Genomic DNA, 26,270 nt, shown 5'->3' on the forward strand with positions numbered 1-26,270 from the left:
AACAGCAACCTAGTTTTTCCCAGGAGGTCTCCTATCCAGGTACTGACCAGGCTCAGCCCTGCTTAGTTTCAGTGGGCAACCAGTCTTGGGCTGCAGGGTGATATGGCTGTGGCTGTGAGGATAATTGGTGTGCACCTGCCCAACCTTCAGGACTTGTACAACTCCAGAGTGAAGAAATGGGCAGGTAACATCATCACAGACCCCTCTCACTCCAGCCACGACCTGTTTGCACTTCTCCCCCAGGCAAATGTTACAAATCTTTGTGCACTAGAACATCTAATATATATGTTACTACTAATACATTTTCTCCCCTATATCTTCAATTTTGTGAGAAAGAACGCAGTCTAAATGCGCACGTACTAGTATAATCTACTAGACTTCACGGCACTCTGAAGGAATGTTTCGTTTGGTTTTTGGCAAAATACTGATAATGTCAAATTGCACATTGTTAAAACAATAATTACGATATTATCACAGACGATATGTATCGCACACCCTGCACCACTTTTTGGCTAATTTGTGCAAAACCTTTTGCTAAACTGTCAGAGCTTGATTTTAACCACCAATCCAACGATGCAAGTATTTAGCTTACCTCTACGTGCTTGCGAAGGGTTGATGTCGAGATTTTATAAGCTGCTAGTTTGATCTCCCTAGGCAAACACATTTTACACTGCATAATAGAGCTTAATGGCCAGGGGTTCACTTCATTTCCTTCGACTTCATCTTTAGCAGAATACGACAGGGTTTTATTTTAAGATGGGTCTGCACCATAACACCTGTCTTGTCCGTCTGCATCTTTCTTGTGATTTTAGCACCAATTTGCCCATTATTTACTGCAGTAGTTTCCAGGGAGCGATTTTTTATTTATTTTTTTACTCTAGGGCTGCACAATTAATCAAATTTCTAATCGCGATTACAATTATGGATGCCACAATTACCTATTCGTTCAAAGCTGTAATTGATTGTTTAAAGTCCACTTATGTTATTCTGCGTGCTTAAGATGCGTTTTTTTCTTTCTACATGTTATCTTAAGGGTTTTTCTCATTATTTTAACTTTAGTTTTAGTATAACATTATAATACCATTCATATTTCTCCAATCTTGTAGAATTCAAAGAGGAAACCAATCTGATGTATAGTTGACATTTGAGGCTTAATACAATAGAAAAACACTAAATAAACACTAGTTTTTCAGTTAGAGTGTTTTCAAGCTTGTTTATTTTCATATAAAAATATGGCATGCCGTTGCATCAAACAATTGTGTAAACATCATTCAATGTTAATTTTGATAATTAATAATTTTGAATTAATTATTGAATAATTTAGAATTAATAATCACAATTACAATTTCAAGGGAATAATTGAGAATTATGATTTTTATCATAATCGTGCAGCCATATTTTACTCAGTATTTAATGTGTTTTAGTATGTGTAAAATTACAGATTTTAAAAATTACTTTAAAAAGTAGAAGGACATTAAAAAGCTATTCAATTACAATAACGTGAGTAAATGTAATTTGTTACTTTCCACCTCTGTTCGTATCTCACAATGTGATGATTGTTCCTTATTTTGTTTTGTTTTTACTACTGGAAAATATGTTGCTGGTATTTTCTGCATTTTACTCAATAAATAATATATTTATTTCAGAAATGTATGATTTTCACAATCTGTATTACAAATGTATATACAGTAAATAATAACTAATGTGACCTTGTTACAATGTGTTACCCGTTCTTTAGGTTTTTTTTTTTTTTTTTTTTTTTGTGAACTGTTCGAAAGTCTGTTTTTGCCTCAGAGTAAAACCAACTACGATTTTGTGTCTCACAATTGTGACTTTGTTTCTTGTAACTGTGATCTCACAGTGGGACTCTTATTTCTTATTTTAGACTCATAGTTACATATTTAGTTTTTTAGTCTGCGGCATAAAAAGCAAAACAAAACAAAAAAACAGACCTAAACATCATGTAAATATCATCTCTTTCTGCTAATTGGTGAATCAGCAATCACATAGTGGATGCAGGAAATGAATACTCAGAAATATAATGAGCATATCCAGAAACTAAAAGCCAGAGCTATAAAAACATATTCGTAGTAGCTTTACTTAGAATTCAGTCCTTTCAAATGGAAACCACAGGTGTAAAGGCATCGTATAGCTGTACCATCTTTAACTTTGATAATGACTCACGTCCTCACCCTCTCCGGTCTTAACAGCCATTCCTTTTGTTCATTAGCCCGGTTCAACCGCCTTCATGCGTATGTAGAACTGGAAAGGCCTAATGAGCTTTTTCTCATCAAAAGTTCATCTGTTCGGCTTAGCAATCATCCGTATTGTAATATTTTCCTCGCCATCTCTCTCTTATCCGATGTCACAGAGAATCTCATTTAGGAAGACGGAAAGGCTTTAGTTCAGTCCAGTCACTCTAAATCAAATAACCTGCTACAGTGTTTTAGTCTTTTTCTCAGTAAGCCTTTATGGTCGAAATCTTGAGAAGCCAATTGCTTATGCTGGATCTTTTTGTAGGCTTGAGTGAATTTGAGCTTGCTGTGAGAGAGAAAAGGCTCCGAGGTTGCATATGCACAAGGTATTTTCCGTCTCATAACCCCGGTCAGTGTCACCCGAGCATCTTTCACCTGATACCAGCGCATCTTCTGAAGATCAAGACAGCGATGTCTGCTGAGAAATCAGATTTCTCGTTTCGCAGAACGGATGGTCGTATGTGCTTCGGTAATTGAGGGCAAATGCATTTTTAAGTCAATGTTGGATATTTATTTTGTTCTTTATCCCATGTTTTAGGCCCACTGGATGTGTAGTGTTCATTTTGAGTCAGTTCTTTTCAGTGTGGAGAGATGAAAAAGATTAACCTTCACTTCACTTTTTTTTTTTTATACTTATGAGAGATACATTTCGACTGTTCACATACTCAAGGCCAAGCTGTTATTTTAGAGAAACAGAACAATGCTTAGAAAAGCTGCTGTGATTTCAAAGTGGTCATATCATGAAAAAGACAGGATTTTCCTTGTTGTAATGAAAAATACATGTATAAATATCATGTAAACATCACAGCTAGGGGTTTAACAGTTGACGTTTCTCACCAATTTCTCACTTTCTATAAAGAAAATCTAATACAAAGTTAGCATCAGCAATTCATTGTTAAAGTCACTGTAACACATACACTACCATTAAAAAGTTTGGGGTTAGTAAGATTTTGATTGATTGATTGATTGATTGATTGATCAACTGATCGATCGATTGAAAGTTATTAATTTGATTCAACAAGAATGCATTAAACTGATCAAAAGTGACAATTATATTTTTTGAAGCATCATGTGACACTGAAGACTGGAATAATGGCTGCTAAAAATTCAGTTTTGCATCAGATGAATAAATAGCATTTATTAAATATTAAAATAAAAAAAACTGTTTTAAATGTTAACATTTCACAATATTGCTGATTTACTGTGTGTTTGATCAAATAAATGCAACCTTGGTGAGTATTACAAACTTCTTTTGAAACCTTAAAAAAAAAAAAAATTAAAAAAATTAAATCTTACTGACCCCAAACGTCTGATTAGTAGTGTACATAAATATATACATAAAAAGTTTGAATCTAGCCTGGCTTTTAAGTTGGGATTTAACATAAATCATTATAATTTCTTCTTTTAAATGCAACCAGTAATGCATTTTTTTATTTTTTATTTTTTTTGAAGGCCAGCAATAATGCTTTTTATTTTTGATGTCATAATATTATTATATTTATATACATTACAGACACTTCTTTGGCAGCTAAGTTGATCAACTGAAAAAAAAAATCAGGCTTGGAGAAAAAACTAAGATCTAAACCATCTTAGGATGCATCTTAGGCGGTTTTTAAATATAATATAATAAATAAATAATAAATAAATACATATATATATATACATATATATACATACATATATATATAAATTAAATGCATTTCATAGTTTATGTTGTTCCAAATTATCTCAAAATAATAAGCGCTTACGCTACTAATCTCCCACTCCCACTTATTTTTTTGTAATAAGAGCTTATGATGTTAATCTCTCTGTGTCCCGCTCTGTTGTGCGTCTCATACAAGTGTATTATCACCCGGCTAGCCACCACTCTTCCCTTCATTTAGACTATCGATCCTTGTTTTTTCTCGTTCTCAGTGCTTTGTGTAATCGAATAGATCCAACACCAGCTTTCTGCCTCTTTCTTATAGGACCAGCGTCGAGCAGTCGCGGTCTATTAGCAAATATGAATAATTAATCAGCCTTTGCTAGATGGGAAAAGGATACGCATATACAGAATCCATATTAATTATGATGTATTGTGTTGGTGTATTACGGCACCACTACGATGACTTTTCTATAATAAGTGCACTTTGAAGTTTAGATGTGCATCTTCAGGTGAAACGACGTTAAGCATTGACAGAATGATTAGTTGACACAAAAGGACAGGAGGGAACAAAACCTCAGCGATATGAATGACAATGCAGCTACAGCAGTGCTACTTCATGAATAGGGAGGGGGAGGGGTAATTTATTTATTTTTATTTTTTTATTTGGGCAAATTGTCAGTACAACAAGCTACTTAACCACTAATGTTAATGTTAATTGTTAACTTATTTTTTTTATATTATAAAATTCAAGTGATACAAAATATGAATATCTACAGTTTACATTTTATTTTCTAGCAGTTGTTGTTGATTAAAAATTATATGACTCTTTTTATGACCCATTTTACTGTGTTTTATAGAAAAAAAAAGACTTAGAAACCTTTGTGAGAAACATCCTCCTGCTGGCGCATACAGTATAATTTAATAAATAATTTTATGCCATGCATACAGACACAGATGTTAATTTGAACCAATGTAATCCTGCCACATAATATTAATGGTAATACAGCCTAATTTGATATTTAATTACATATGATTTTAAGGACTTTAAACAAGAATCAATTCGGTATGCATATAGTGATGCAGTCAGCGTATGAAAAAGTTTTTATGACTATAGCATTGGGAATTTAATTTGCTATGGAAATTTAACTATATGCCTGACTAAACAGATGTTTGATCAGTTTAGACTTAAACAACAAGACAGTCTGAGTCTTAGGAGCCATGGAAGAAAATAGTTCTTCATCCTTTCCACATATAAATGTTCTTGGCACTAAAATGAGATGTTTTAAAGCGAGGTAATATGTTGATCTGTAGTCCATTAAGTGCTTTAGAAGCATTTTATTGTGATGATAATTAAATTGGACAATCACATGGGATAATAGGAAAGGATTGATGCAATCATATTTTCTGGTTAACATCTCTGAAAAAGCAGCAGCTTAATTATGGAGACATTTGAGAATCCTGCCAAAGTGCATTGTGAAAAATAAATCTTGACGTTAAGAAATTAATGTCTTATATTTTCTGACAAGCACGTGCCATTATCGCTGACGTAGTCCTGCTATTAAAGGGATACTTCATCCCAAAATGAAAATTTTGTCATTAATCACTTACCCCATGTCGTTCCAAACCCGTAAAAGCTTTGTTCCTCTTTGAAACACAATTTAAGATATTTTGGATGAAAAGGATACTTTTTGTATCTTTACTTTTGTATCACCGTATGCTGTGTATGCTCTTCTGTATCAGCCATGCCAAGCCATCCTTGTGGCGCGGATGACACAGAAGAGCATACGCAGCATACGGTGATATGGAGAGACAAAGAGGAGACTGTTGACAAAGGAATTGTTGAATAAAGTCATTATTTTTGTTTTCTTCGCTTACAAAAAGTATTCTCATTGCTTCATAACATTACGGTTGAACCACTGATGGCAGATGGACTATTCTGACGATGTCTTTCATACTTTTCTGGAACTTGACAGTGTTATTTACGTGGCAGTCTATGGGACAGTCACAGTCCTCCTGGTTTTCATCCGAAATATCTTAAATTGTGTTAAGAGTATGACATTTTCATTTTGGGGTGGAGTATCCCTTTAAGTGAAGTGATATGATGTGTGGCCAAGTATGGTGACCCACAGTAGTGGGTTCACACACACAGTAGTGAAAACACATCCTGAGCAGCAGGGGACCTGGGAAGCAGTTGGCTGTTTGGTGCCTTGCTCAAGCGTCTCACCTCAGTCATGGTATTGAGGGTGGAAGAGAGCGCTGGTCATTCACTCCCCACCGACAATTCCTGCTGGTTTCGAGAATCGAACCCACAACCTTCTGGTTACAAGTCCAACTCTCTAACCATTAGGTCACAACTCCCCCACAATTATGTGTGCATGTGTAATGCATTGCTATTGGTATAATATTTTGAATATAGCAATTTAGAATTATAAAAACATTTTACATTTCATATGGTATTTTTTTTGCACTGTTATTTATTAGGCTGGGTCAAGTTGCTGAATACAGAATATTGGCTGTTGATAGTTTTTTGATAGTGCTGATGTTTTGTGTTTTCTAGTGAAAGTTATTTTTAAAATGTATAATAAAGAATAATAAATAGAAAATTTGAATGTCTACAGTTTACATGTGAACCATTATTTTGTTTTCTAGCAAATATTAATCTAAAATCAAAACAGAATTTATATATGTGTAGTTATATGATGATTTTTAAGATGTTAAATGTCATTTTAATATATCTTTTGGACTGGCCCGGTGAGGAAGCATTGCATTGTGAATGTCAAACTCTTTTATTTGAAAGGAGCTGAAAACTGATTTTTTTTTTTTTTTTATAGCGAAGCTACTTTACACTTGTCAATGTGTGAAGTAATTAAATGTGAAGGAATTTCATCCCATTTTGTGCAGATCTAACAGTTTGCACAAAGACAGTGAATAAAAAGGCTGTGTATTTGTGAGTTTGGTTTACACAGGCCTCGCTTCACCCTACAGCAGACCTTAAAATTGCTTCCTGTAATCACGACAACTGGCAGGCCATTACAGCATGTCAACAGCAAAGGCTTTTAATGAATAACAATGCTGTCGTATCCTTCATGTTGTCACGTAGCTACAAACACAAGGTGATTTTGGAAGCGCCAATGCCACTGGCTCAGCGATTCAGAATCCCAGAGGAAATTTTTATTGGCTTCACTTTCATCGCTCAAGAGACTTATTTGATTTCTCTGGTATGTATTTTATTGAAGTAACAACTTTGAATCTCTTGGGGAAAATAGAGACATATTATGACAAATGTTGATGTTGATGAGTATAGAGCTATAAAATTAACATCAGATCAAATCTCGGAAGCCTGTAATTAGAAATGTTTGAGTTCATATCAGTGTTATTTTAATATTGAGATACGGTTACAGTTTTTGTTAATATTTTGAATTAGATTTTATTTTCTGCTTTCATATTATTTTTTATTTTTTGTTTGTGTCTTTTTGTTGTGTGATTTTGTCATATTTATTCATTTTAGTTTTTAAATCTAAAAATCAATCTTTTTATTTTTGCCATTTTTATTTCAGTTTTAGTTATTTTATTACATCAGGTTAAACTAATTGAAAGTGAGAAATGTTGAAACTGAGATAACTTAAGAAACTTAAGATTTAAGTTAACATTTATTTATTTCAATTAATGTTTTTTTTTTTTTTTGATTTTAATTTTTTTAAGTTCTAGTTGTAGTTAAATATAATTATTTATTTCAATTAATGTTTTTTTTTTTATTTGATTTTAATTTTTTTAAGTTCTAGTGTAAAGGACATGTGTGAGGCCACTAGGGTCTTCTTCCCAGGACAAAAAATCTTGTTGTATGGAAGAAACAGTTGAGCTATTAAAGAGTTCGCCTATTTTACCTTTAATTATTCGTGAGGAGTACTGTGCGGCCTTTCAGCCGTTGTCAGACGACACTGTGTGTCCGCTGCAGCTCTGCGCTGTGTGTATTGAGGCCTGACCTTGGCATGAAAAGCCTGCCCTTTTCTGTCTGTCTCTCTGTCTGGAGTGGCAGCTGTACCCTGACAGGACGACTGTACCTTGCTCTACTTGACATGTTCTTTGGAAGGGTACTGTACCTCTGTCCCTGTATTTTTTCACCTCAAAGGTCTCGTAGCACTAGCATAAATAATGGAGAGCGGGTGGAGCGGTAACGTGTCCCTGAGAAACTCAAGCCTAGACAAAGAGCAAGTCTGGCTCCTCTCCCTGTATTTTTTCATGCCCCAGTCTTGGAGCAGCACATCTCCCTTTCATTCTGTTACTTAAAAGATGAAGCTATTTATTTCAATTAATGTTTTTTTTTTTATTTGATTTTAATTTTTTTAAGTTGTTGTTTTTTTTATATATAATTTAAAGAGAGAAATTCTGCTGTAGCGCTTAGAGAAAAGTGTGAAATACAGAGAGGGCGAGAGGATGACAGATGTTTGGAGAACATAGCGTTGTTTGACTGCGAGCTTCGGCCCACACAAACCGTTCTGTAAAATCCCTGAAAAAATACTAAAAGGAGTAGTTTATCCAAAAAATAAACTTCTGTTGTCATTTACTCTCCCTCAACAAAACAGATTGTTTTAAATCCGTGTGATTTTAGAAGTAATGACTAGTTAATGAGTTTTTCCCAAGTTTTGCTGCAGCTTGCATACATTCATGAGTTGTATGCAGTGTTAATTTAGTATTTTATTCTTTTAATATAGTATTTTTAGTTTTTAATTGATATTTTGAATTAGATTTTATATTTTTAATTTAATTTAATTTTATATTTTTAATTTAAATAAGTTTTTATTAGATTTTTGTTTAAAAAAAAATTCCATTTAGGTTTTACTTTAATTTTTTTCAGTTTTATTTTTAGTAATTTTAGTATTTCAACTTGTTTCAGTTAGTTGCCAGAACATAATTTCAATATTTAAAATAAAAATTTAATTTCTCCATCTAAAATTTCTATTTAAGTATTGCAACTTTATTTCAAATAGCAAAACCATTTTTTTTTCATAGATTTAACTTTAGTTTTAGTTAACAATAATAACACTGGCTAAGGACTACTTTTTTTGGTCATCCCTTTTATTGTATGATATTTTAATATTTTCTTGTACATATATTTTGCATGATAATTTGATATTTTTTACCGTACAGATATTTAGCAAAATAATGTCAGACTTTTCTCTTTTTTTCCTGTTTCTTTTAGATGATTTTTCACTTTTTTCATTATTTTCCCACACTTCTTTTCTTTTTCTTTTCTTTATTTTTGGTTTCCCTTTCAAGTCTGCACAATCTACTATGTAACAATTGTTTCCGCCAAAATGCCATACTTATTGCAATAAAGGTTTCTGTATTAAAACATAATTTGGTATTAGCCATCACTTAAATAAATAAAAAATAAAATTAAAGGAAATGACTCAAAAGATTATAAAGATTCTGAAATCTTATATTTGAAGGAGATAATGTAAGGTTTCATAGTAATTTCAAATTAATTTATTATAAAATTAATGATAACTGCATTAAGTGAGCAATTTAGGGTTATAATAGTACATTTTTCTGTAAGAAATAGCGTAATTTTTTTGTTTTGTAATTTATTCCAATGATGGGAAAATTTTAGCTGCCATGATTCTTTGATGAATAGAAAATTCAAAATAACTTTTACTTGAAACAGAAATCTTTACATTACAATCGCGTATGTGGTCACAGACGATAAACTTCATATTCATGTAAAGACTTAGGCAAGTTTGCAATACATTGATTTAGCATTTGAAACAATGCCAGAAATGTTGTGTGCTTCAAAACCAGATAAATTTTTTGAGGTGCAAAGGAATGATTCAAAAAGTAGGTGGATGCATTATAAGTCTCATCAGCTTCTCTTTACATTCTCTTTTTTTTAATGGAGATTGTGAAAATAAAAAAGTTATTTTCGAAATTTGCATAGTGTGACTTTAGCATTACATCACAAGCTCACCAGTGGATCCTCTGCAGTGAATGGGTGCCGTCAGAATGAGAATCCAAACGGCTGATAAAACATCACAATAATCTACACAACTCTAGTGCAGCAAATAATGTGAAGTGAAAAGCTGTGTGTTTGTAAGATACAAATACATCATTAAGATGTTTTTAACTTTAAACTGCTGCTTCCAGCTAAAATAGTCCACAAATAAAGTCCATAATAAAATAGTCTGTAATCTAAAATATTGCTTTCTCCAGTGAAAAAGTTGTCTCGTCTGAATGGAAGAGAGAAATATGGAGAAGAGAAATATGCACAGATCAAGCACCATTTACAAGCCAAAACAGTCCAAACCAATTCTAATCAATATGTCAAAGATGGATTTTAATTGTTGTGAAAGGACAACTGGAAGAAGCGTTATTATGCATCATGGACTGGTATTTTGACCAGAAGCATTTATCTCTTACGGACATGCAGCTTTTCACTTCACAATATTAACAGATGGACTGGAGTCGTGTGGATTGTGATGTTTTTATCAGCTGTTTGGACTCTCAATCTGACGGCACCCATTCACTGCAGAGGATCCAGTGGTGAGTAAGTGATGTAATGCTACATTTCTCTAAATCTGTTCTGATGAACAAACAAACTCATCTACATCATGGATTGCCTGAAGGTGAGTATATTTTCAGCTATTTTCATTTTTGTGCAAACTATTCCTGTACATTTGTTTGGGCTGTTTGTTTGCTCATCATCCAAAATCCACCTCTAAAGATAATTACAAAAAGAACAGCAGAGAGTGAGAATGCTGATGCAAATAATTTTTTTTTTTTTTGCAAGCCTAAATTATGAAATATGATATGACAGACAGAAAAGGCCGACGTCTGGTGGAGAGCAGAGCAGATGCCCTATCTCATCTGGATCTCTCTCTATCTCGATCTCTCCGTCTGTCTCTCCACCTGCATTTTAATAAGCACACACACAAAGACACAGCAGGTCAAATAGGAATGAGAAGTAACCAGAATAGATGTTAAACCCAGCGTTAGCATTTAAACACACACATAATTCAATAAGCCCAGGTAGGTAATGAAGTCCTATAGTCTGCAGATCAAGTGTGTGCCTGTGGGATTGTGCGTCTGTCTTTCAGTGTCTTTGCTCATGTTTTGTTTTGTTGCAGAAAAGGGAATATTTTATTAAGAGACAGACTTTAATAATACATAGGGAATACTCTTTTGTTTATATAACACATCTTATGTTCACACACACATATTCTTGTGTACCTTAAACGTATTAAATACACAAATAATTTTTTTAACGTACTTCTAACATATTGCTGATTAAAAATGTAAGAATTAACATGGAATGCTCGATGGGTGAATCTCATGAAGAAATGTGCCGCTGTTATTGCTGCCTATTTTTAGGAACATTTAGTTTTTATGCATTGTGATATTTTCATGACAATCACTGTAATGCAAATGAGTCTTATTCTTTTAGCTCTGATGGTTTAGATTTTTTTATTGAAATGTTATGCTATTTAACCAATTTCTTAATCATTTCCATTTGTCTCCAGTACAATGTCTTAAATATAATATATTATAGTATAATATCCTTTAGATAAATTTACTTAGAGCAAAACTGTTTATGATAATATGGCTTTTTTACTATTATTTTTTTTTATGACCCCATTGGCATTTTTTTAAATCTCCTAAAATTGCTCTGGGATTTGACAAATAAAATGAACTTGACATTAATGCCAGGCCTCGTGGTACCATCACAGAGAGGCTCAAAATCACTTTCCAGAACATTCTCGTTCACCATTCCTGGCTGGTGGAATGATCTTCCCACTCCTATCCGGAACATGTCAGATCTGCATCATGTTCAGCAGCAGCAGCTCTTAAAGCAGCCAAAATAACCTAATAACCAGCTGCTGTGATGTCTATTTATTAAAGAACAAAAGAGGAAATCAGTCACTTTAGCTTTAAGGATTCATCTATATTTAATTTATAATTTTGTTTGATAAATTTATCAATTTCTGTATATTAAATTTTCAGCTTGCTGAAGGGCACGGGTAGCTAAATATGACATTTATTATAAAAGATATATGTGAAGATTGTTTTTAGTTCACATAATTTAGAAGTTGTTATTTATTAAAATCTAATAATTGTTCAAATCAGTAGCTCTCAATTATACTGTAATGTTGAATGGCTTTAGTCAATGGTTAAATATTAGGGAGAAAAAAAACAATTTCCTAGAGACATCAGTAGTATTGGTATCAGTGATACTCGCCTTAAGTCATAAAAAAAGATAACATTAAACAGATATTAAAGATACACTGTCTTTGCTGTTCCTATTAATTTGAAGATTGAATGTGAAATTTTTGCAATATAAAAGTATATTAAAAAACTTTAATGTTAGGTTTTGGGATTAATCGCGATTAATTTCAGAAAAATATGTGATTAATTCATTATTTTTTCCCCCGTTTTACAACATTATTGGACATATATTACCCTTTTTTTGTTTGTTTAATATAGGACATTAGAGTATTTAGAGTTTATATTTTATGGTAATAATACAAGGGTGTTTTTAGAGTTGACTTTTAGGGTTGATTTAGGATATTTATTTTGGGATATATTTTTACTTTAAACTTTAAAGTATTTTTTGCTATTGTCTTTCTTTACTACACTGAGTGTAATTAGTACGATCAAATGTGACTTTAACATATTCTTGTTGATTAACATTTCATGAATTACTTCAAAGAGGGGATGGAAGAATATTACTAGCCACAAAAATTGAGGTCCCCTGTTGTTCTGTTGTTGAGATGCTTATTAAATATTTCGCCCAGCCTTTGAAAAAACTTAAGCCCTTAATGATAAACCAGAAGGCATCAAGATAATAAGTGAATTTTTTTCCACTGCATAAAGTGTGAATGTTTCCCTCATGAAAATCCATTATAATGGCATATAATTTTTTGCAACCGAATGCCTGCAGGATTATAATATTCATGAGCGAATGGCGTGTTAATGTTTGTGTTCCAAATAATTAGCATTTCTCATATTCCCACAGAGGACATTGTCTCACATTCCATCTTATTAACACGTCTGATTCCTGTCATCTCTTAAGAGTCGCGGGTGGAATTGTTTGCAGATTTTTCAGTGGCGTAAATAACCTTCAAAGGACAGACGAGCTTTTGGCCGGCTGAATTTTTCACTCAGTTCTGTTCTGATGAGCCGTGCTGATCCGGGAGGCGGTGTGAAGGCAAGATTACGGCCCGAGCGTCTCAGACTTCTCCCTTGGCCTCTTTTTTTCGGGCTCTGAATGGGACGTCTGTCAGACGCTAAAGACGTGGGGCTTAATCTTGCCAAGGCTGAAGATCAGACTAGAAATGCAAGTCGCACAAGGTTAAAGCAAATATGTTGCGCTCTAATCACTCATGGAGAGAAGAGCATTAGATCTAAATAACTGGTATGAAATGTATCCATAGCAATTACATCAATGCTACCATTATATGGACTATTCATGAAAATATTTCTTTGAGACATACCGCATTAAGAGCTCACTTAGATCAGTCACGATGACAAATGAGAAGTTCTTAATTTAACATGCCGGTATTTTTTCTGGAAGGAAAAATCTGGTAGTTTAGTTCTCCAATCACATTTAGATCATGTTTACAGCTCGACAGTTCTTGTCAACTACTTAAAGGGATACTCCACCCCAAAATGAAAATTTTGTCATTAATCACTTACCCCCATGTCGCTTCCAAACCCGTAAAAATTTCGTTCATCTTCGGACCACAATTTAAGATATTTTGGATGAAAACCGGGAGGGTTGTGACTGTCCCATTGACTGACAAGTAAATAACACTGTCAAGGTCCAGAAGAGTATGAAAAGCATCATCAGAATAGTCCATCTGCCATCAGTGGTTCAACCGTAACATTATGAAGCGAATTAAGAATACTTTTTGTACGTGAATAAAACAAAAATAACGACTATTCAACAATTTGTCTCCTCTGTGTCTTTCCACATCACTGTAGCGCCATTTTGGAGAATATGAGCTAAACACAGGCAACGTATGCTCTTCTGTGTCAGCCGTGCCACAAGGATACGTTTTCTATGTGTATTTACACTTTGATTTGAAAGAAAACAGCGCATCCGTGTGGCACGGCTGACACAGAAGACTTGGCAGTCTATGGGACAGTCACAAGCCTCCCGGTTTTCACCCAAAATATCTTAAATTGATTTTCCAAGGACGAACAAAGCTTTTAAGGATTTGGAACGATGTGGCATATGGCAGTGATTAATGTCAAAATGTTTATTTTGGGGTGGAGTAACCCTTTAAAAGTAATTAAGAAGAATTCTTTGTGACATCACCTTATGTCATCACAATAAGGAATTCTAAAACAAGTCACACTAATGATTGATTATTTGAATACTAATGATTATTAAATATTACTATATTGATTTAAATATTATTAACATATTATGTAATATTACTAATCTTATTTATATTTTTTTTTTGTATTATGTTGTTTTTTTAATATTACTATATTGATTTAAATATTATTTTGATTTAAATATTATTAACATATTATGTAATATTACTAATCTTATTTATATATTATTTTGGATTTTATTTATATTTTTTTAGTAATATATAGTTTTTGTTTAATTTTGTTCATTTGTGTAGGATTTTGTTGAAACCCATTAAGTGGTTAGTATAAAAGGGCAGCCTGACCCCACTTAATGTCATCCCAGTGCTCCTCACGTGCCGTGAATTTTAATGTGGAAGCACAGCACGCTAAAAGGATTTTTATAAAAATAAGACTTTCCTGAAGAAATTTCACTAAGCAGAAATCTCAGGTTATTGAAGATTGTTTTTAGGTTTTTGGTTTGCATTTTTAAAAATAATAAAATTAAATTAAAAACACTTCATTTGTAAAGTATTTAATTCATATCGTTACCCCAAAAATAAGCATTTGCACGTTGTTTAATATAAAAGTAATTTCTTGCTTATTATTTAGGATGGATTGTATTTGCGTGAACTGATGCATGTTTATTTTTTTTTTTTATTAGAAAGCAGCTGCAGAAATATCTAAATTTATAGAAAGTAGATCAGCGTATGTGCTTGTGAGTGAGACCTCCCGCCGCGCAGCCATCACCATCTCCCTGTGACTTATCTGCTTTTCATTACAGCTTTGCCTGTAGACAGAATTGTTTCATAATGAAGAAATATATTTCCACTCTGCCTTGCACTCATTTGCTTTACAATCAGAGTGTGTTGTGGGAACATGGTGTGGTACGAGAGAGACACCAGAGATTATGACACAAAGAAACGCCCTGAAGATTACACTGATTTAGTTAAAATCGCATATGGAGAGATATCGGTGTTCGTCAGTGCCTACTGAAACATTGCCACGTGAAAACAGCATTGAAAGCCGTCAAGAAAGCGAGCGTTTGAGCCTCAGAGGCCCCACACTCTGTCACTCCAGTCTGCAGCTTTAACACATCACACCGCAACATGCTTTTCCCGAGGGGGGAAAAAAAGAAATGTGTTGGTTGTCATGGAAATCTATAGCCATTTTTCTTTCTTTCTCAGCGTTGAGCGGGTTAGAGTCCGGAGGGAGGGCTGCAGGAATGGTGATGTGGGCAGGGTGACATGGGGCGATGACAGCGGGCAGCCGCTGTATTGATCTGCGATCTGTCACGGCAGCCCACTCTTGAAAAAGCGCTCTAAAGTGTTTCACAACACGTATCTTATTTTTCATTTTCAGTTGCTATTCTGTTACATCAACGCTCCATGGGCCCGATCGAGAACTGGACTGTGTGCAGCAGTAAAAACAGGAACTGGAGACTTCAGAAATATATGGAAATCAATAACAAGCCCTAAAATGTTCTGCATGATACTTTCAGGCGATACACATCAAGAAAGCTGAGAAAGCTTTTGTCTCTTGGTTTTAGAGTTACATTTTGCCCTTTTAGAAGCGCCTGCCATGTCAACCCAGGACTATAAGCAGAATTGTGGCTTTTGAATATGTTACATTTTAAATGTTGAGATACTGGCAGGGTCCAAACTGATTTCTTGCCAAGCACTAAATGCATGTAAAAAGAGGCTGGAGTTACTCACCAGTTGGTTGGCATTGTTTTGCAGCATAATACATGACTGCAATTTGTGTTCTTCCAATTTTTGCCAAAATTTACAGTTTATCTTGGAATCCTATACTTTCTTTCTTTGAAAGCTCCCTGTGGAGATACATATATGCAACATTCTCACCACCAGTCTGAAAATATAAAGAAGATTATCACTTCACCTTTGTTTTTTTTTTGTTTTTTTGTGTGTGACAGGTTTAGCTTTTCTAAGAGATGTCGGCTGACTCATCTTGTAAATTGTGCTGTAGGTGACAAAATTGCTTGTTTGTCACTAATTGAAATAGAAAACTGCTAAATAATTGTATTGTTCTGTGTTTTTACTTATTTATGATAAATGAATTATATAATAACACACACACACTATTGTAATTCTATTGTAATATATTTTTACATTTTCAGCATCATTACCCCGGTCTTCAGTCACATGATCGTTCAGAAATCATTCTAATATGTTGATTTGTGGCTGAAAAGTTTACATTTCATGAATTGCTAATGTTGAAAAATTGCATTATTGCACTGCATAAGGAAAGGTGGAGTATTTTTAGCTTGACACATGTCTTATAACTGCCATGCTCACAGTGTGAGACAATGCAACAGCCAATGCATGAATTTGAACGTTTCTTTACTTAGCAGGAAAAGTCACTTATTTTGCAGTTTTTCTCTTTTGTAAGTCTCTTTGGATAAAAGCATCTGCTAAATGAATACATATAGCCTAAGGCTAAGAGCTCATGGTTTGCCCCTTGCAAGGTTTAAACATTTTGGTTACAAGCCCAGCTCTTTAACCTCTGAGCATCAACACTTTGTGTCAATTGGTAGAAATGGGAATTAAGCCCACTCCTCCATCTAGAAACCAGAAAACTCCTCACCGGAGAAGGTTAAAGCATCTTAGGCCTCTTAAGAAGCAGCCTTTTTTATTTCGTCTGGTTAAATTCTAAAGCACTTGGTGGTTGGTGTCCATTTCAAGAAGCACAAGAGCTTTATTTATGCACCACAGGCTGAATTCAGCAGCTGAATGCTGCAGATTGACACCAAATTCTATGCACTTTAACATCGTTTACCATCACAGAGTTTCAGGTTCTTCTCCTCTTTGGTTGTGCTCATGCTCTTTTTGGTTTTCTACAGGGCAAGACTACACAAACAGAAAATGAATGGCAAAGAAACCGCAGTGAAAAGAGAAGGGTCAAGAATTGTTTTGTACTTGAAAATGTAATGTTCAACATTTGTCAGCTGTTCTGTCAAGTATGACCAGTATTAATTTGGATGTTTGACACATCTTTTGTCTTGAGAAGCATGGCTTTGTACTTTTAGACCTCTGAAAATGCTTGTGTTGCTGTTTTCTTAAATGCATTTGTTTTTTTACGTTATTGTTTTCCCTTCTACGGAACTCATGCTGCCTCCTCCAGTGCAGGGGTTTTCAAACCTGTCCTGGAAGACCCCCAGCCCTGCACATTTTGTATGTTTCCCTCATCTAACACACCTGATTCAACTCATCAGCTCATAAGTAGAGACTGCAAGACCTGAAATGGATGTGTCTGATAAGGAAAACATACAAAATGTGCAGGGCTGGGGGTCCTCCAGGACAGCTTTGAAAACCCCCGCTCTAGTGGACACTATGGGGACTGTCGCCAGCAGGAATGGTGTCTGAAGCATGTTTGAAACAACTTCAATCCCATTGGCCCACGTAGCCCGTGGTGTCACAGAAGCATAAGAGGAAGCATTATGCCCAGAAGCATAGGAGGGTGCCTGCCAAACACGTCACCAACTTCTGTTGTCTTCAGGAGCCATTTATTTGACAGTGCATGTAAAGGCGTTATGGAGAAAACCCAGGCAAGTGAGCATTTTAGAAAGTGTGTGCCTCCGTGCCCTAGTTTTCTGACACCTGAGGACACACACAATCTATGCATTTTGTGTTTGGTGCTCGGGGGCTCTGAATGCACTCATCGTGACAAGTTTCCAATGAGAAAGCTCTGTTCACATGTGTCCCTCTTCTCAAGAGATAAGTGACAATTATCTGTATCTCGCTTGCCTGTTTTCGCGTCTCCTTCAGACAGCCAAGTTGGTGACGTTTTCGGCAGGTGCCCTCTTATACTTCTGGGTGCCCGCCTGTGATGTCAAGGGCTACGTGGACCAATGGGATTGGAGTTGTTTCACATGTGCTTCAGACACCAGTCCTGCTGGCGACAGTCTCCATAGTGTCCGCTAGAGGACACAGAATCTTGTTCCATCTTTTGGGGAACGGTGGTTACATGTGTAAACCGAAATGTTTTTTAGGTTTTGGGCCTGTGCACAGACCTTTTGTTTTGATTAGAAGTTTTAATTAGTGATAGGAAGGCAGACTCATTTCCACTCACTATATGTTGTGTAAAAAAATATGACAAATTCTCTTTGGGAGTATTAAACAGACATTTCCTGTTTCCAAGACCTTTATTAATATTTCTATATTGAAAATTTTATTTTGCTTCATCTTGCTTAGAACCAGATGTCACATTGTATGGTCTGTTCCTGGATTGCTGAGCGTTTCCCATGTCTCAGAGCTTCTGTTTGAGATGTTATTGCCAATCTCCTCTTCCTGCCATGTTTTTTTGTGATCAGGAAGTGAAATTTGAGGAGTTAATGTGAATTTTCTGGCTCTCCTCTCCTCTGCTGGAGTCTTATGGGGGAGTCCGCCCTAATCCCACAAATCATGCCGTCTTATGAATTTTAAATTAAAAAGCCCAAATTTCTTTTGTTGTACTATTCATTTCTCCCCACATGTGCTCCGATACTGTGCTGGCCTGCACACGTTTCATCATGACTAGAAATACAATGTTTGTCTGTGAGTTTTGGATGGAAATTAGATTATCTTGACATATGAAGAGAGAGACCCCATCTTCTCAAAACAATGAGGGGTGAATTCAATAAACTGCTGCATCACTTCAGCACTTTATATTTCAGCACAAACCCCTGCATATTACTCACGAACCACCCACAATATAGTTTAAACGGTGGACTTTTTTTTTCTTTTTTATTTCTAATGATTTTATAATTTTCATGTGCCTGCATAGACATATTAAAACATAAAAAGTATTAGAAAGAACAGATTTGCAGAAGCGAGCTGAACTTCTTTTAGTTGATAGATATGTGTAAAGTGGAGGTTGTGCCGTTATTGTTGCAGAGTTTAGATTTGTTGATAGGTCAGTCACAATCCTCTGAATGGCGATTCTGTTAGAAAGGCTGCTGGTTATCTAAGGAGGGAAATTTATATTTTTCACAGTATTCTCTTGGGTGTGTTTTGTGCCCCTCGACTACAGGAATAATGATATGAAACAATGAGATGAACCACAGTCCGCTGAAGCTACTGTCTCTGTGGACCTGGGATACGGATCGGGGAAGGGCTGCAGAGTTTGTTCTCTTCCTAGCTCTGAGTAGCTTTACATATATAGTAATTTGATATTTTATAATAATAATGTTCACATACAAATCCCAGATGAGACATGACAACATACTCTAACTAGGTAACAACAAATCCCCAGCATCAAGTAGCTACTAACTTAAAGAGAAAATGGCATTCCAAACTATAAAATCTCAGACTTAATCATTAGCTTTGCAGTTGTTTGCTTGACAGCAATGTCTTCTAGCACCCAAACTGTAGAGGATAATGCAATGAAATGCAAGCATGTGTTCTACAAATGTACAGTTAAGAAAGATCATTTACAAAGTTTTATACACCTGTCTCTGCAAATGTTTGCTAGACAGGTTTTATGTTATTATATATACACATACACACTGTTGTATGTTATATATACTCTGCTTTGTATGATGGATCTCAGATTCAGTCTAGACAGAATTTTTTTTTTTTTGATGACTCTTTGAAACTCTTTGAGTAGAAGTGCTTTCCTGATTAGTCGAGGGAATGTAGGGTGTCTTAATTTTACATAAACCGTCCTCACCAAAGCACAAATAATGGAAAAGAGAGTTGAATATTGAAGTGTAACAAGCGTCAAAAGATGACAGATTGTGGAAAAGAACATTAAAAGTGCTTTTCATATTTAAACTGTTGTGAAAGGCTCTAAATCTCATTAAGAGTTAATGGTCACGGTTTACTGGATAAGTTTCTGGAATGCTCGTTAAGAAGTTGGGAACTGCTGAAACCAGGTACCTCTACAATAGTGGAGCTCCTTTTGGAGGCAAGTAAAAAATAAGTAAACATTCATGTATAGCAGAAGAATTTCTGGTGGAAAAACTACATTTCCCATGATTCTGCAGTGAAATCTCCATCAATCAGAGACTCACAACAAACAAATCATACCCACCAACTCCCATGAAGCACTGTGAATGCAAATATTGCAAAAAAAAAGAGATTGGTTTCTATATACATAATCAGCATCTTTAAATGAACATTTTTATATTTCTCCATAATTTTAAATTCTACTGTCTTCCACAATGATTCATGGGATTGTAGTCCTTTCCCTCGTTAAACTGTTAAACAGAGTCTTGTACTTATTTGTCTTTTTGTCCAACTTTTAAATACTTTTTTGCTTTGAATCAAAGCTTGTAATATGATTTACTTCACAGCTGGTTAGTTTGGTTCATGGCTCGTAACTCTTAAACAAATAATTAAAAAAAAATACCTATAGGTATAGGAAAATACTTCTAGAACTAAGGCTGCTTAAACAGTGGGCGGGCACTCTATTGGATATTTATCTCATGATTATTAATTAGGCCTTTTTGCATGAACTAATTAATATTCAGAAGTTAAGTTTTAGCTATAAAAGAACTAGTTTATTGCAATGGGATGGGAATTATGTAGTACTGCAGATGTACCACATCAGCCTGAGTAGACCTGGTTGATATTTGCTTGAATATTTTTTCACAGCCCTTTACTTTTTTTGATAAATGTTTGTGAGCACACAAATCAGTATGTCCTGATCTGGAAATTTGGTCTGTTGTAGAGACATTAAAACTCAATTCTATATTAAATTGTCAAAATCACTTCAACAGTTGTCTGGTTACATTTGTGTGAATAAGATAAATCTTGCATTTGATTGAGCAATTTAATCATTGTACTGTCCAGATCATGTGGATGTGTTTGACGTTTAACGAAGAAATTTCTGTTTTCTTGCCACCACCTCTGAAATTACCTTTTCAGTACTGTTTTCTGCTAAGTACATCGAGTTGCGAACCCACATTTTCCCAATAATGCAATGTATCACGAGTCCCCACACTCATACAAGAACTCATTAATGTGACTAATATCCCAGCACCCCACTGTGTCCCACAACAACAAAGACTTCTGAGCATGTTCAAAGAGCTCATTTACACACTTTAATGTCTAACAACGCTTGCCTCACCTACAAAAAAATTCCACCAATCACAGAGAAACGTCTATCAGATATGATTATAAGCACATCCAGTTAAATTAAAGCGTGGCCAATGGAAGCTATTTCACAGTCCACTGATCAGTCAAAATACGCTTGGTACAGATGACATCAGGCAAATGGCGGGACTGTTATCTGAGCTTATCTGAACCTGATATTCACACGGATAAACCTGTATTCTAACTAGATAATGATTTGACTAACTCTCCCTGTCTCTGTCTCTCTTAACAGAAATCGAAAAGGTTCAGAAAGACGAAGACAAAGAGGATGAGAAGTTCATTGATGTCGTCATCAACAAGAACATGAAACTGGGACAGAAGGTTTTGATCCCTGTGAAACAGTTTCCCAAAGTAAGTACAACAAAGCTGTTTTTCAGTGTCTAATATATGATATAGTAGTTAAACCCAACTAGAACAGAACAGATTAGGAGAAATGTAGCATTTCATCACTTGCTCACCAGTGGTTCCTCTGCAGTGAATGGGTGCCGTCAGAGTCCAAACAGCTGATAAAACTCCACTCCAGTAAATCAATGAATGTCTTGTATAAGAAACAAATCCATGATTAAACCACTGCTTCCCTTTAAAATATGAGTCCTCTATCCATAATATTGCTTTCTCAAATGAAGAAGTTGTCTAATCTGAATCAGGAGAGATATATGCATAGATCAAGCACCGTTTACAAGAAAGAGCTCTAAACAAATATGTGGAAGGATTTTTGATGTGAAAACATGGAGGATGGACTTTTTCACTGGAGGAAGCATTATTACGGATTGTGGACTGGTATTTTGGCCAGAAGCAGTGGTTTAAAGTTAAACACACAGCTTTTCATTTCACAAGATGTTAATTGATGGACTGGAGTGGTGTGGATTATTGTGATGTTTTTATCAGCTGTTTGGACTCTCATTCTGACGGCACCCATTCACTGCAGAGAAGCCATTAGTCAGCAAATGATGATACAATCCTAAATTTATCCAAATGTGTTCTGATGAAGAAACAAAATCATCTATGTCTTGGATGACCAGGGTTTCAGTAAATTTTCTTCTTTTGAATGACTGCTTCCTTTAATATTGTTGCAGTGCTGGTGAAATCATTGATTTGATCATATATATATATATATATATATATATATATATAATATATATATATATATATATAATACATATATATATATATTTTAATATCCATTGGCAATTTGTCCAAAATCTAAGTGATTTTCTAAATGCAGTGTTATAGTGTATAATAATTCAATGATGTTTTTAGACTCAGTGACAGAAATTCTTAATGTTCATCACATTTTTTTTTTCACAGCTGATGACGTTTGTGTCTTTCATTGTTTAACATGCTTTCACACGACTCCACACGCCAGCACTTCACTATACATAAGGACCACAGTCATTCATAAGGATGAAAAGCACTTCACAGTGAAGCTACATGTTATGAGTTTGAGACTGAAGCATGCCCAGGCGATTTCAACAAATGGTCCTAATTTCCATATTGTTGCTGTTGTGTGTGTTATTTGATGATTTTTCCCCCATTGCCAGATGTAGAGGTGAGCTTGACCTTGATGGCAGACTATCACATTATCATACCACTGAGCATGTGTGTGTGTTCATGTGACGTGCATATATTCCTGCTGTTATTCCCGCAAGGAACAATTCTTTCTGTACCTCATTTAGTTTGTGCTTTCGTAGTTCTTCCAACATAATTTAATGGACTTCTTTGTTAGTGTGGTTTTTAATTCACACCGTTCCATCCTGGGAGGGTGAAAGAGCGACAAACAGCAGAAAACTAGAAAGAAACAGAGAAATTTAAGCAGCAGGTGCAGATGTCTGACTCTATTCAGGCCAGTGAAAGGGTTTTAGATAGATGATAATTAGAACAGCGTGTTTATGTGATTGTTTGAGGAGCTGTTTCAGGAACGAAATGAACAGGACATGTGGAAGGAGAATAGCACGTGCTCATGCTTTTTATTTATTTATTTATTTAGTTATTAATTAATTTATTTTTGTCTATCAAAGTCACCATTTCCATTTCCATTCACTCTTATTATTATATAAGTGAGCTACTGACATTTCCTGTATAAGTAATAAATTAAATGATACACAATATGTATCTTGGAATAATTACATTTTTTTTAATGTTTTTGAAAGAAGACTCTTATGCTTACTTGTTTGATTAAAAATACAGTAAAAAAGTAATATTGTCAAATAATATTGCAATTTAAAATGACTGTTTTCTGTTTGAATATATTTTAAAATGTAATTTATTCCTGTGATGTAAAATCATAACTCCAGTCTTCAGTGTCACGTGATCCTTCAGAAATCAATCTAATATACTGACTTGATATCAATTATAATTGGTACTCAAATATTAACAGTGGTTTTTATTGTTATCAGTGCTGAAAATAGTTTGTGCTGCTTAATATTTTTGTGTAAATGGTAGTAGGTGTTTTTTTTTTTAAATTGAGTACCATTAATTGATAATAATTGAGACTGGAGTAATGATGCTGAAAATTCAGCTTTGGTGTCAAAGGAGGAAATTGCATTTTAAAGTTTATTAAAATAGAAAACATTAAAACAAAAACAAATTGGAAAAGTATTTCACAATTTTCTTTCTTTTTTTTTTTTTTTACTGTATGTTTGATCAATAAATGCAGCCTTGGTGAACATAAGAGGCTTGTTTTCCAAAACAAACAAACAAACAAACTGTTGAATGGTAGTGTATGTGTGTGCGTGTCCCATTAATGTAGCTGCCTTGAGGTTTTACTATACAGTGGTAGCATATACAACCAACTACAACAAGTGAATTGGCCTCTTCTTGACAAATGGACAAATCCGGGGACAGATGAACAATTCATGATCCTAACATGAGGACAGATGGACCATCGGCAGCCTCATACACTTGTGCACTTGTACACACTTTTGTGCACCTATATATGATGTATATATGTATTCGAGTGGCCGTGTGCATGGATTCAGAGAGTGATAATGTGTGCGTGAGCTATTTTTTTGAAGAGGGTTTGTAAATGGGCTCTGGGATCCCAGAGGGAGTGTGCTGTGAAGGGTAAATCGTCTCTCTCACACACATATATACACACACTCTCTACTCTCATTTTTTACACATACTAGAAGTCTGATACCTAATCTGAGACCAAAAAGACCCAAATTTCCATCAGGATTAGATTTGTAATTAGTGAAAAAAAATACATTATTAAATTAAAAATATACAAATGTTATAATTATTGTTTAAAAAGAAAATATGAGTTTTTTAAGAGTGTCTTCTAACATGTTCTTACATGTGGACCAGGTCAAAACAGCCCACCAAGTCTTATTTAAATCACTAACCTTAAGTCAATAATGATACTGTTTTTATTTTATTTTATTTTTGGGTTGTATCTCACTGGTTCCCATCCAGACCTCTACACTGTCTAAATATTACTCAAACCCAAATGTCAACTCGTGTTATTAAACACAATTCCAGCTTTTCTCCTGACGCCAGCACCCACAGGAGCCCTCAGTGGCCCGGAGATGTTTGTGGATCATGGAGCATGTTGGCTCTGTGACTCCATTATAGCTGGACTTTATTATGAGATTATTATCTATTCAGTATGAAATTTGTCACAGTGCAGTGAGTCGAATGATCAGTTTGGAGGATGCGTTTGCACGCTGCAGTGTTGTGAATCTAATTGTCTTCTGTTCCAGAGTCTCTGGCTTTAACTGGATGATCAGCAGATTGCTTTAACCACAGACTATGGTAGATTGCCTTCCAAACTCAAGCAAACTCTTTCCACTGTCCGTCATGGGCACAGAAGCGGTTTGCAGAATTAGAGCATGAGTAATCATCTTTAAGTTAACATAACACCGTGGTATTAGATGGTAATACTGTGGTACTTTAAAATATGTACTGGAATTAGTTTACCATGGTTTTTATGTGGTGTTACCATGGTAAAGGTCCAAAATACCATGGTACTATGTCCAAAAAAAAAAAAAAACTGGACATGTACCTTGGTTAAACTATGGTATTCTCTGAAGTACCTTAGAGTGCCGTATAAATAGCATGTTGTGTGAATATAATTACCCTTACAAAAAAGTACTATGGCAGTAACATAATACCATGGTACCAAATGCTGATACTGTGATATTTTTAAATTTACCATGGTACTGAAATTCACTGTGGAAATACCATGGTGCATGTCCAAAATACCATGGTAGTACCATACAGTACCTATATGTTTTGTAATCATGCAATACATTTACCAAAATTTTGCATGGTATTACCATGGTTTTTAGACATGTAACATGGTAAAAGTGTTCTTTAAAATGCATTGGATTACCATATTAATGCCATGGTATGTGAATATGACTCCCTTTAAAAAAGTACTGTGGCGGGAACATAATACCATTGTACCAAATGCTAATACTGTGATAATTAAAAATTTACCATGGTACTGAAATTCACTGGAATTACATTTACTTACATTTAGTCATTTAGCAGACGCTTTTATCCAAATTGCCATGGCACATGTCCAAAATGCCATGGTAGCGCCACAAGTTTTGTAAGTGGAATCATTCAGTACATTTGCTACCAAGGTACTACCAAGGTTTTTAGACATGTACCATGGTAAAACCATGTTTTTTGGAAGTACCTTGAAGTGCTATATAAATACCACAGTATGTGAATTTCTATTCATATGAACACAAGCTCCACCAGGTTACTGTTGACTTCAGGTTTGTCATAGCCATTTCTGTTGAGAAAAAAAAAGAAAAAAAGATCAGGACGTCAGGTCTTGTAAATGAAACTTCATCTCAGAGCTAAAAGGAATGTCAGGGTACATGAGCCCTCAGCGTTAGAGCAATAATGATCGACCACTTCAAATAAAGCAATTATCAGCAGCGGAGCGAGAGCGCCTGTGTAATGTCATACGGC

General features: G+C 34.8%; 1 protein-coding gene across 2 annotated transcripts in view; it reads left to right on the forward strand.

The window, feature by feature from the left end:
* LOC122148775 (KH domain-containing, RNA-binding, signal transduction-associated protein 3-like) overlaps positions 1-26,270 on the forward strand; it is a 130,856-nt gene that overhangs the window by 45,485 nt on the left and 59,101 nt on the right. For both annotated transcript variants that reach the window (XR_006162612.1, XM_042776258.1), the window contains exon 2: positions 21,577-21,695. Coding sequence is in view for 1 of the 2 variants with exons in the window: in XM_042776258.1 (XP_042632192.1) it covers positions 21,577-21,695 (119 nt within the window). In the remaining variant the exon portion in view is untranslated. The remainder of the gene's footprint in view (positions 1-21,576; positions 21,696-26,270) is intronic.

This window comes from Cyprinus carpio, chromosome A19 (genome assembly GCF_018340385.1).
Source record: "Cyprinus carpio isolate SPL01 chromosome A19, ASM1834038v1, whole genome shotgun sequence".
Taxonomy (NCBI): Eukaryota; Metazoa; Chordata; class Actinopteri; order Cypriniformes; family Cyprinidae; genus Cyprinus; species Cyprinus carpio.